Here is a 12,063-nt window from a genome sequence, read left to right as displayed (position 1 = left end):
AGACTCGAAACAGGTGAACTACTTGACTAATTCCAGTACAGAACCTATAGGATGTTGCGCATGCGCGACTGAACGAATCACTCCCCGAGACGACTCGTTCTTCCCGAGTCACATTAAAGATTCGTTCAAAATGAATGAATCGTTCAAGAATGACCCAACACTACGTTACGTTGAATCAATGAAAGCAGTTGAATCTTCTGTTTATTCAGCTGCAGCAATAGGCATTTCCTGGATTACTTCTTCGGGGCAGATTTGGAGTTTCAGCGCGAGAGCGCCCTCTGGCCTTTGGATGGAGATTTACTGCTGATCACAGAACCGTGCTTCACTGAAAGATACGCATGACAATCGCAGTTTCTGTCGAATCGCGATCTCGATTCCATTTCGATTTATCGTGCAGCCCTAGATGCAACTATCCCGTGGTAACTAGGATTTAAACAAGCTTCAGTCTGGATCCAGAACACCTGAGAAGAAATGATGCCAACCCCTCAGAGGACCTCAGATGATGCCAACCCTGAAACAAAATACAGCACTACCATATTTTGATATAAGTTTGATTGCATCATATAATATTTGCTGTTAATAGTGTTCATCGTCTTTAATTTATTTTTCCGTACATTTCTGCCATATGTACATTAACTGACAGTCACCACTGATAAGCTACTACTAAATATATTGTAGAAACTTAATTTTCTGTAAAGTTGCTTTGCAATGATTTTTATAGTGAAAAGCGCTATACAAATAAACTTGAATTGAATTGAATTGAATTTAACTATATTCTGGAAATAAGCCCCAAAATGCACACTGAGCCTTCCCATATTTATATCCAGCTTTATGATGTCACAAGCCATAAAAGTCTGTTGATACCACTGATCTATATCTAATGTTCTATTTCCACTTTATTTTAGGTGGCCTTAACTACTATGTACTTACATAAAAAATGTACATGTAATAAGTACAATGTACTTACTGTGTTCATATTGTATTGCAAAATACTTCTGCTGCTATTGTAGTGGGATACGGGTAAGGTTAGAGACAGGTTTGGTGGTATGGATAGGTTTAAGGTGTAAGGGATGGGTCAACAGGGTAACTATAAATGTAATTACAGAAATTAATTACAGATGTAATTACATGCAGGTATTTAAAAAAAATATAAGTACAATGTAAAACATGTACACAATACATATATTGTATTAAATGATTAATTTAAATGTAAGTACATGGTTAAAACCACTTAATATAAAGTGGGACCAATGTTCTCTATTATAGATCAGTGGTTGATACCAAGGATGATAACTATTATGATAACTAAAAGGATATAGTTTTCAAAATAATTCTACACTTAAAACAATAGGGAAATCCACACTACAACTATAATGATGATGGCACAGGGGAACGATTGTAACGGAAGAGGTCTGACGCAACAGGTTAGTATATCAATCAAGTTTATTTTTGGTCACAGAGAGTACGGGTGTAGGATCCAGGTGATGACACGGTGAGTGTATAGTTCGTAGGACAGTTTAAAGGATATGATGAGTGGAATGATCAGAGTCCTTTCCTTTGCAGGAGCTGGAATGCACACAGGAAGAGCACACACCTCAGCGATCCAGGAACCAGGAAGATCAGGAGACACTTGGAGACGAGGAGACACTAGGAGGAACACAGGAGGTAAGTAATGCATGAAGTATTCAAATGGAAGCAGTAGTAAAGTCAGAGAGTCCTCTACGTCTGTACGAGACCGGACAATGAGGGTGTCTGAGGTGTGTGCTTTTATGCAGGCTGGTTGATGAGGTGCTTGATTAGTGACAGGTGCAGGTGCTCAGTACTCAGGTGATAGAGATCGTTGTGATTGGGTGGTGGTGGAGCCTGGCCGATCTGTTACAACGATATTGTTGGAATCACTTTTATAAGTATTTTTCCAGCTGATGAATGATAAAACATTGACAGCCAATCAGAATCCATCCTGTTTTAAAGAACTTGTGCATTTACAGCGGCAAACGACATAGGAGCAGTGCATACTTCAGTAGAATGATTACTAAAGGGTCGGTCACACTAAGGGCGATAAATATAACAATATCTAAAACTATACATTTTTAATAATTGTTCTAATTCTATTCAGTCAGAATCCACCTGACATTAAAGAGCTTATGGCAGAAGACAAAACTGCAGAACAGTATAATAAAAAAAACAATTTTTCTAAAAAAAACCATTATCATTGGTTTGGACGGTAATATAGTTGTTATATATATATATATATATATATATATATAATATTTATATAATATTTATAGCTATCATTCTTGGAGTGGATGAGCCTTTAGTCACATATAGTAAGTGGACATGGCAACACTGACCCTAATTCGAAACAAAATGTTAAATAGTCTTCCTTGAACAGAGCTGAAGAGCTGGATTTACCTTATGGTCTGAATGTATAGTATATAAATATGATGGCTAAATTATGTTTTTAAAGCAGGAAAGAACTTTAATACTTTATAAAGTTTCACTAGTTTTTCATTGTTTTGCAGGGAAGCGATGGACTGGCAAGGTGACTTCCTGCATGACCATGCATTTGTGGAGCTGCAGGTGGAAGGAATCCCCAGTGAGGTGGACATCCAAAACCTGATCAGAGACACAGAGGAGAAACTCAGACTTAACGCCTGCAGGTCAGTAGCCTAGAACAGTGTTTCCCAACCGGGGTGCCGCAGCACCCTGGGGCGTGCCATCTGTCGAGAGCAGGGGTGCAGTGTAAAAAAAAAAAGCAATTTATTTAATTCGAAGGCCTGTCGTTATTTTTTATTTGTGCTATCATTATTAATTTCTTTATTCGTTCTTGTTTTATTACTGACTGGTTACTTGTAATTTTTTATTCAATTCAAAGTTTGAAATCAAGCTATCTCGTGCTACTGCACCAAAATTACCCCACTGTAAAATTAAAAAAACACTGAGTGAGCAAAAATTTGTGAGATAGCTAGTTATAATGGTAATTAAATAATGTTTACATATGTATAAAAGCCTACATTAAAATCTGTCATATAAATTGGTCTCTTCATTAGAAATTAGCCTACTGATTGCCACCATTGATGGACAAATTTTTTTAATAATATTAAAAATATCTGTATTACATTATATTCTGCAGTTCTTCCCTGTTGTACCGAATATCTATACTTTTCAAATTATCATATCGAAGTTAGAAATTCAAATATTGTGACAAAATTAATTTTGTAGGGTGCCACAAGTTTGTTAAAATTTCCAAAGGGTGCCGTGACTAAAAAAAGGTTGGGAAACACTGGCCTAGAAGACTCACAAAAAAATCTTACCCTCCTCAAACTTTTGAATGATAGTGTAGATATTTGCGTTTGCAAGGCATAATAGCAGATGATGTTTGCTGTGATGTGCTGAACATTGTTGTTCTAGATGAAGATTTGTTGAAATTGATAAGGTGATTTGTGAATGGATTGAAATGGAAAAATGATCAACAAATCAGTAATGTTTTACACTATTAATCATTTTTAGGTCTGTGTGTTTGTATTTTACCATTGCATTCATACAGGACACAAACAATAGCAATGTTCCCTATTTTATAGAATAAAAGCTATTTCTATGCTCAATCCTGAGACGCTAAGAAAAAAATATGATTATGGATTGTCATTTACTGGTATACAGGGAATACAGCCCTTCATCTCAAACACATAAACACACATCTTGTAGGTTTTTAATGGACTGACCCATTCAAAATTAGACAGTCTCAGTTTTTTATTGATCCTCCATGTGCTTCAGTCTTAAAGGTGCTGGTTCTTTAGAAGATTATTGATCACCCTGATATAAAATGCATCAATATTTTAATATATATGACCAACAATATATGACCAAGGTGTTTGTACTACAAGGATACTGTATGAATTGCTACTCTCAGCACTGTTGGATGAGACATAAAATTGCATAGGCATATATATTAAGCACAAGGATTTTTTTGTCATGTAGGAGATGTAACTGCAGGGCGTTAGCAGTTGTTTAGTGCTTGAGTGGACATTGTATAGCACTTCATTTTCAGAGCTATTATTTCCACATAAGCTTCCTCCAGTGTTGGTAATCCTAACATTGAGACCACATGATTAATTGAGGATTGATGAATAGCACGCCACTTCATCTGAAATCAATGAAGCACAAGGATTTTTTTGTCATGTAGGAGATGTAACTGCAGGGCGTTAGCAGTTGTTTAGTGCTTGAGTGGACATTGTATAGCGCTTCATTTTCAGAGCTATTATTTCCACATAAGCTTCCTCGAGTGTCGGTAATCCTAACATTGAGACCACATGATTAATTGAGGATTGATGAATAGCACGCCACGTCATCTGAAATCAATGAACTTAAACACATTCTGAATGCAAGCTTGCAGCTAGACATCCTTTTTTCCATTTTGATGGAAGGTTTTGGCATTATTAGATATTGAGGTTTTGTTGTCGGCGAAGGACATGTTGACGAGCGCCCCTGAGCTTGTTTCTCTCGCTCTGTTTTAATTCGCAATCTTTTTATGCAGATAATGCACCTCAGATTCTCACTTGCATCGGTAGTTTTGGAGGACATGCTTCTCACGACTAGATTTCTGTTTGTTCTCCTGATCCTTCCCTGTCTACCCTCCCTGATGGCACCTCTTTCCATTGTGCCGCCGGTTTCGAAAAAATCTATCTCTGCCATGCTTTTATCCTTTATGTTGCTCTGAGGACACGCGCAGACCACAAGGGTCTACGCTAAATGTGTTGTGCGTGAACAAAGGCAGTCTTACTCCCCCCTGCCATTAGACACACGTTCTCATTCCTGTCTGTCCGGCCTCTCTCCTCTCCAAATGGGAAAGTAATAATTGAAGATTCCACATCTTGAAACGAAAACCCTTGTGTGGGTAATTCAAGGATTATTACTGAAGGCCGAGACAGTTTTTCTGCCTCTCTAAGCATTAAAGGGTTATTTTGTGTTCTTGGAGATAGATGGAAGATGGGGAACCATTATAAGAACAAAGAACCCGGATAATAGGGAATTGTGCATAGGAGAAAGAGAAAGGGAGGGTGGGAAGGGTATAGCTCCAGTGGTCAGTCGGACCCGAGCCAAAGTGGGTGACGACTTCGCCCTTTTCTGTGACCTCCTCTGGGGTGGGCCAAAGCTGTGCTCTACACCTGCTACCTAATCTACTTATCCTAGGACAAACCCAAGAAAAGAACGGGAAACTGGAGAATTCGCGGCTGCCTGCCTCGTTTCTCGGTCCTAACCCATTTACGGGTCAACGAGACGGGCCGCCTCCTCTCGGTTCTAGGATGTCGGAGATTTGCCTAAGAGCCGCTTCCTAATTGAAGGAGATTAAGATAGCCTGTCAAACAGCCTCGGATCTCCCAAATTGAAACGCTGTTATCCATTAAGCTTCATCAAATCGGACACTCAGGGAGGCCACCGGCAGTACGCCGGCCCCTAATGAAGTGTCAGCCATAGTCCAACGACGGGAGGCCAGGCTTCGGATTTCAACCCGGCTTATGGAAGATAGCCGCAGCGGCATGCCAATTTACCTCGTGTGTGCGTCCTGACAAATAACCCGTTGGGGGTTTGGCACCGGAGGAGGCTAAGCGGGCCAGATCTGCAGTCGGCGGGATCCACTTTCACGGGTCTCATTGGGTCCGGCATATTCAGGGAAAGAGAGGCCTTCTTTGATAGCTCCCAGATAGGCTATTTGTTTCCTGGGCACATGACTTGGTGCTCACTGAAGCTGGGGCTTATTTGAAAGAGATCTTTTCCTCTCCCTCCCTCTCACCCTGCTATTTCCTTCTCCGCTTCACTCTCCTGGAGCGCGACAGCCCACCCACACTAAATTAATTTTGACAAGGAACTTAAGATAACGTCAAAGCGCTGACTAATCAGTGTATTGGGTTTCTGTAAGGCAGAGAGCTGTGAAACATGCCATCATATTTAATAAAAGACTCCCGTTGCCTCTCTCTTTCTTTCTAGTCCTCTTGTTCAACCCCCCACCCTCTCGCTCTCTCTTTACCTGGTCTGTCATGTCTGGTTTGTGCGGATTTGAAAAACAATTACAGTTTCTGGAAGCATGATTGGCAGACAGGGAGGAAGCAGAGAATGAGGCTCAAGGGAGCTTTCGCTGTCTCTGCGCTCAGGGTTTTGTGGGGACTGAGCTGGGGAGTCTGGTCTCCCTGAAATTCCTTTCAACTTCTCCTTTTGTTGTTGTTTGATTTAAAGGGTAGATTAATCAGGATTTTTTTGTGCGCCTGTGAGGCTGTTGACGGTCTTTTTGGCTTTAGTCTGTGTGTTTCTGTGAGATGCTCTCTCTCTCGGAATGCCTCTGTTCTTTCTTTCTTGTTGTGTGTGGCTGTCCGAGTCAGTAGAAATCATGTTATTGGATCTGATTAATCTGGAGGGGGTTAGCACCCCTCTTCAAGTGAGGTCAGATGATAGGGCGCTTTGTCTTGACTTAATCTTCTTCACAGAAAGATATGTCTGTATACCTATATTTTTTTTATATGTATGTTGTATTTTTTGTATTGTTATGTACCTATAATTAGTTGTATGTAAGGCAAGGCAATAATTCATAGTTGTGAAATGTTCATATTCTTAGCTACATCGTTAAAGAGCAATGCATCAAAACAAATGAACGGTGCTTAATATCATATATTATATCATGTGTCATCAAGTATTATACTCTTTATACCATGAATGGGTAAATAGTAGTAAATATGGAGAAAAAAAAAAGATTGCATATGGTATAATAAGGCAGAGATTTTCAACTAGTGGACTGCAACAAACTATGCATTCATGCATAGTGAGGCTAGATGCTTCTCCTATAGTTTGTTAATATTTTAAATGAGTGAAATTACATAATATTTAATATTAAACATTTTTGTGTTTTGGATTTTTTTTTTAAGTTATTTTTTTATTTTATAAAATCAGCAATTTTGGTGCTGTGTTGGGTCGCAAATTGATGTCTGATGAAAAATCTGTTTTTGTTTGTTTTGTTTTACTTTGCTTTGACAGTGGTCTTGGTCTTTATACTGATACTTACTGGTATGGATGCAGCATAACCGGACAGTTTTCATCTCACAATGCTACTGTAGACTTTGCCATATACGCAAATGTAGTCAACTATGATTAGTATCCAATAAAAGGCGAGTTCCCAATGTGGCAGCGATCATGAGAGGGAAGTAAACCGCTTGTTCTAGGATGATTGGAGTTTAAAACATTTTCTAAAATAATATTTAGGAGGGAAAAATAGAATGCTTTATATATGCAGACTTTATTAAAAGTGTTACCAAAAGTTTCCCAAAAGCTCATTTATTCTGATTGTATTTATATTTTTAGAAAAAAACTTTCACATGAATTTTCAATTCATTTTGAACCCATCTGTGATAATCTATTCATATGTGAAGCATATCCCTTAAATATTTATTGTTGCAATGTGAAACTCTGGCACATCATCAGTGGCAGCCGGGCAGAAGTTTGACAGCAGCTGCCCCTTTGATTGATGCCAGTCCTCGTGAGTGCTAAGACCAACACTGTCCGTGACTCGCCTTCAGTGATCGCTGACCCCATCCAGTGCCGATACACAGAGGATTACGCAGGCGTTGGTGAATGGCAGAAGTGTGTGCGGATGAGAGATGGGACTTTTATGAAGTTTTAGCATTGTGTGACTGCACAGATGGAAGCTCGTTTAGACCCTGCTGTTTGAGCAGAGTCCTGGGGTGACGCCTGGCTCAGCACCGGCTCTGAGCACAAATCCTTATTTTATTAGAAACATTAAACAGACTTAGTCAGTATATCTGCCTTTCTGCTAGCTCTGGATGGCTACACTTAACTAATGTAGAAGAGCTAAGCTGAGCGATATCCTTGAGTTAACAATGTTCACAGAAAACACAGAGTAGCAAATGATTGTCATTAACATGTTCAGAACACCCTATAAAGAGAATAGTTCACACAAAACTTCTAAAAATATACCAAACTGGTAAAACAAACTCTAAAACTCTGCACATTTAAATACAATTTGGCTGCTTTCGTTAACGCGTAGACTATAAGCGGAAAAGGGCAGTTTTGTTTGTGTCTGTGTCGACAGCATCTTTAGTGTGTAAAACAGAATTTTTATGTTCCCTTTTAGCGCTTGTGTTTTTACAGCGAGCTTTAGGCTGTTCATTAAACAGAAAGGGAAGATTTGCTTTTCCAGCACGGTCTGTCAGCACCTTCATGTCCTCTCGTCACACATATTTCCTTTTTACTACAAAAAGAGACACATTTGTTGGATTCCTGTCGGCAACCTTGCATTTTAACCAACGAAAAGAGCCCTCTTCATCTTTGCTTTCTACATTATTTAGCTGCATGTCGTTAAAATTAACAGCCCTTTTATGTTCACTTTATGTTTGCTCTCTTTTTTTGAGGAAGTAAAACTGTGTCAGGTTTAAATGGAATTTAATAAGCTGCCATTCGAAGGCATCTGGACTCATGCATAGCCGTAGTGTTTACAGCAGTCAGTGGTTTATGTCGCTTTGTAAGAGTGTGTTTCAGCTGCCGTGTGTGTGCGTATGTACCTGTATGGCTTTACGGCTTTGTGTCATGTCTCATTTTTCACGGATAGAAGGAGACAGAAGTGCTGATGCCGTGTGGTTATGAGGAAGATCGTCTCATCCTGTATCGTTGAGAGAGATGTGCCACATGCCGAAACACGCACACACAACTGATATATTGATGTCTGTGTTCATTAGCCCCGATGTGGCTGATATCAGCTGTAGAGTGACGGTAACCGGAGTCTACTTGAGTTTAAGGGACAGCTCGCGTGTAACACATTGTGAGGGTGTATAAAAATTATTTCAGCGCTAAAAGTTCATTGTAATTCAACTGCGCAATATGAAGTCAGACAAAGATTTTTTAAACAGGATGTCCATGTTGTGTCTATTTTTCTTTGGCATTTTATTGATAGAAGAAGTGGATCACACAAAGCAGGCAGTTTTCAAACTTCAGAATGTGTAGGAACCACAGCTGTAATTGCTCCAGCAGAGCCCCATGAAAAATGCTTCATATTTGAGCAGAATTTGAATGTGTGTCATTAACAAAATGATGCACATCCATCTCTCATTGTGTCTTTTTATTAGATATTGTTGGCTATATGTTCATGCATTCAGGTATCATTGAGAATGCAACCCTCTCTGCTCTGTTTAACACATTTTACCATGTTTTTAATTCTCAGCCTTTTCTGTACACTGATGCCACGTGGCCATTATGTATGTATGTATGTATGTATGTATGTGGGGCAAGTAAAAATCTGAACTACTGACATAAATGAGTCTGCAGAACAAATCTTTGAACCCTGGGTCATGACTATTTTAATATTCCTGTAAGTTGATTTAGTGCCTTTAAGATAGTAAATTGTGACAGTGGACAGTAAATCACTGACATTGAAGAAATGTATGCAGAGTTTGTACCCCTTCTTGAGAGTGTGTGCTTCCTTTTATTATAGTATTGAACAGAACCTGAAGGAACTGCAGGCCAAGGTTGGTGAGGCCAGTAGCGGAGAGAGAGTTCCCAGTCCAATAGAATGCCTCCAGTGGTTCAGTCAGCGCAACTTGAGCATCCTGAAACCAGTGGCTACGGGACACCAAGAGCTTCTGGACTTCCTTCGAGCCTTGGTGATCAAAACCATACTTAACTCCAAATGAAATCTGTCCAACAGACATCATCATGACATGTTGAGGAATAGTATTGATTCCACATTATTAATTCTCTCTGTCATATTTTAACAGCAAAACTCGCTAAAGGCAGAGGACGCTTTTGAAGAGGCTATTCTACATTTACTACTGAACATCTCTACTCAATGTGGTGTTGCTTTCCCTACTTCCTGCCCTGCATCTAGCGAAGAGCATTCCTCATCTCCTAACTTATCCATGCCACGTGATGACCTTGCTCTGGAAGTCCAGAAGGCATGGGATAATGTTCGTTTCTCATTGCGGAGCCACTTACTTGGCAAACTCCAGATGATGACTGAACCAAGCCAGACTGAGGGAGAACTGGGTGTTGGGACCAAGGTTCCTCAGAAGATCTTCTACCTTCAGCAACTGTTATTCCTCTACCCTGAAACAAAGGTCTTCAGCTGGTACCAGCACCTTCAGATCAAGGCCGTCCTCAGTGTTCTCCGAAACTGCCAGAGCTGCATCCCAGGTGGGGAGAAGGGCTTCGACAGACTGACTCTGGGCTTTCAAACCGCCTCTCCAACTCTTTGCTCAATGCTTCAAGAGGAAATTCATGTGCTTAATGGAGTTGCAGAACCACATAACATCATTGCCTTCCTCAACCATGTCTACCTGAACACAGTGGCACAGGAACTAGGTGTGCTGATGGACAAGGAGATCGAGACCGCACTGAAAGACAACACCATGCACAGCATGAAAGGAGGCAAGATGTCCAGCAAGAAGTCTGCTGTAGGTCAGTATCTTCATACTCTTCTATTCATTTTGCACATAAAACTGGAAGTAATTAAAATTGGTTTATAAGTTGAAACTGCCAGTTCTTATCTGTTTGGCTGACCGCTACAGTACCGAAAAGTTGTTGTTATTATTGACGTTGTTTACACAGTTTAATGTCTCAGTGTGCTTTGAAATGAAATAATAGAACAAATAAACAATTGGAGAATCAACTTTTTGACTTAGAGTAGCACCCTTGGCAGAAATAATAGCTGAACACACTCATTTTTTTAAATGAAAATCAAATTCTGTTCGTAAAGTTTTTCCAAACACTGATGCAGAAGTTTCCACAAATGTGTTGCACTTGTAGGTTTCTTTGCTTTCACCCTTCTGTCCAGTTCATCCCAAACCAACTCGATAGGGTTTAAGTCTGGAGACTGTGCTGACCATTCCCTGATTTGAAGCCTTTACTTCTGAGGTAGTTCTAACATAGCCTGGAGGTATGTTGTGGGTCATTATCTAGCTGTAGGGTGAACCCCTGACCAACTCAGTGTATACCAGAGGGTATTGCATGGCTTCAAAATGCTGTGGTAGTCTTTTTGGTGCAGGGTTCCAGGGTGCCACTCACTCTTGAACTGGAGATTTCAGTAGTCCACTAGCAGTAAACCTCTTTTTTTTATTCAAAAGATGGAGGTGCTCTACAACTTTTGACTGGTAGAGTATGTGATTTCCCTGTGAAAAAGAGCCGTTTGCTGCATAAAGTTTGCTTGGTTTGGGGCTTCAAATCTTTGAAAGATATTTATATTTTTGTTTGAGATGCTTGCAAGCTAATGATAACTCAGCACATTGCACCAGTGTTTACAAAAACTTTCCAAACAATTTTTGATTTCCATTTTTTTTTTCATACAAATAATTAAACAGAACTGTTAAATTAATGAAAATGGACAATCTGTGTCTTGAGTTGACTGAATCATTGTACATAACACTCTCAACACGGTCAGAATAAAAATCCTCTTCCGACACTTACTGGCCAAACGGAAAAAAAAACGTATTGGCTGGTATCAATTATTTTTAAGCGTTAGTATTCTTAGCATTGGCAGAAGTGTGTTTAAGGTGCTAGCGTTCTTGGCAGTGTCAAAATAAAATTGCTGGAACTGTCAGAATAAAAGTCCTCTTCCGACACTTGTTGGCCAGACAGAAAAAATGTATCGTCCAATACCAAAAAAAAAAAATGTGTTGGTTGATCACTATACCTAAACCTAAGCTTCATGTGAAAAAGCAAACTGTGGTTGTGTGCAGCTGTTTCTGGGGCCTTTTTTGTCTGGAATAAACTGCAAAGTGAATCAGACTTCATGCTGATAACCAAATGTCTAGCTACATGAAACTAGTACTATATGTGACCCTGGACCACAAAACCAGTCATAAGGGTCATGTTTTGGAAATTGAGATTTTATACATCATCTTTCCATAATTTTTCCAAATAAGCTTTCCGTTGATGTATGGTTTGGTAGGATTGGACAGTATTTGGCCAAGATACAATTATTTGAAAATCTGGAATCTGAGGGTGCAAATAAATCAAAATATTGAGAAAATTGTCTTTAAAGTTGTCCAAATTAAGTCCTTAGCAATGCAT

At 39.5% G+C, this 12,063-nt stretch overlaps 1 protein-coding gene across 1 annotated transcript in view; it reads left to right on the top strand.

The window, feature by feature from the left end:
• The window catches only part of LOC107699712 (uncharacterized protein KIAA0825-like), a 136,384-nt gene that overhangs the window by 6,802 nt on the left and 117,519 nt on the right, over window positions 1-12,063 (top strand). Inside the window, exons 2-4 of the mRNA XM_016501047.1 lie at window positions 2,523-2,660; window positions 9,491-9,659; window positions 9,774-10,452. Coding sequence (XP_016356533.1) covers window positions 2,530-2,660; window positions 9,491-9,659; window positions 9,774-10,452 — 979 coding nt within the window. The 5' untranslated portion in view covers window positions 2,523-2,529. The remainder of the gene's footprint in view (window positions 1-2,522; window positions 2,661-9,490; window positions 9,660-9,773; window positions 10,453-12,063) is intronic.

The sequence above is a fragment of the Sinocyclocheilus anshuiensis genome, unplaced genomic scaffold (assembly GCF_001515605.1).
Source record: "Sinocyclocheilus anshuiensis isolate Anshui unplaced genomic scaffold, SAMN03320099.WGS_v1.1 scaffold278, whole genome shotgun sequence".
NCBI classification, from domain to species: Eukaryota; Metazoa; Chordata; class Actinopteri; order Cypriniformes; family Cyprinidae; genus Sinocyclocheilus; species Sinocyclocheilus anshuiensis.
The sequence above is the reverse complement of the archived record's forward strand: the minus strand, read 5'-3'. Positions and strand labels throughout refer to the sequence as shown.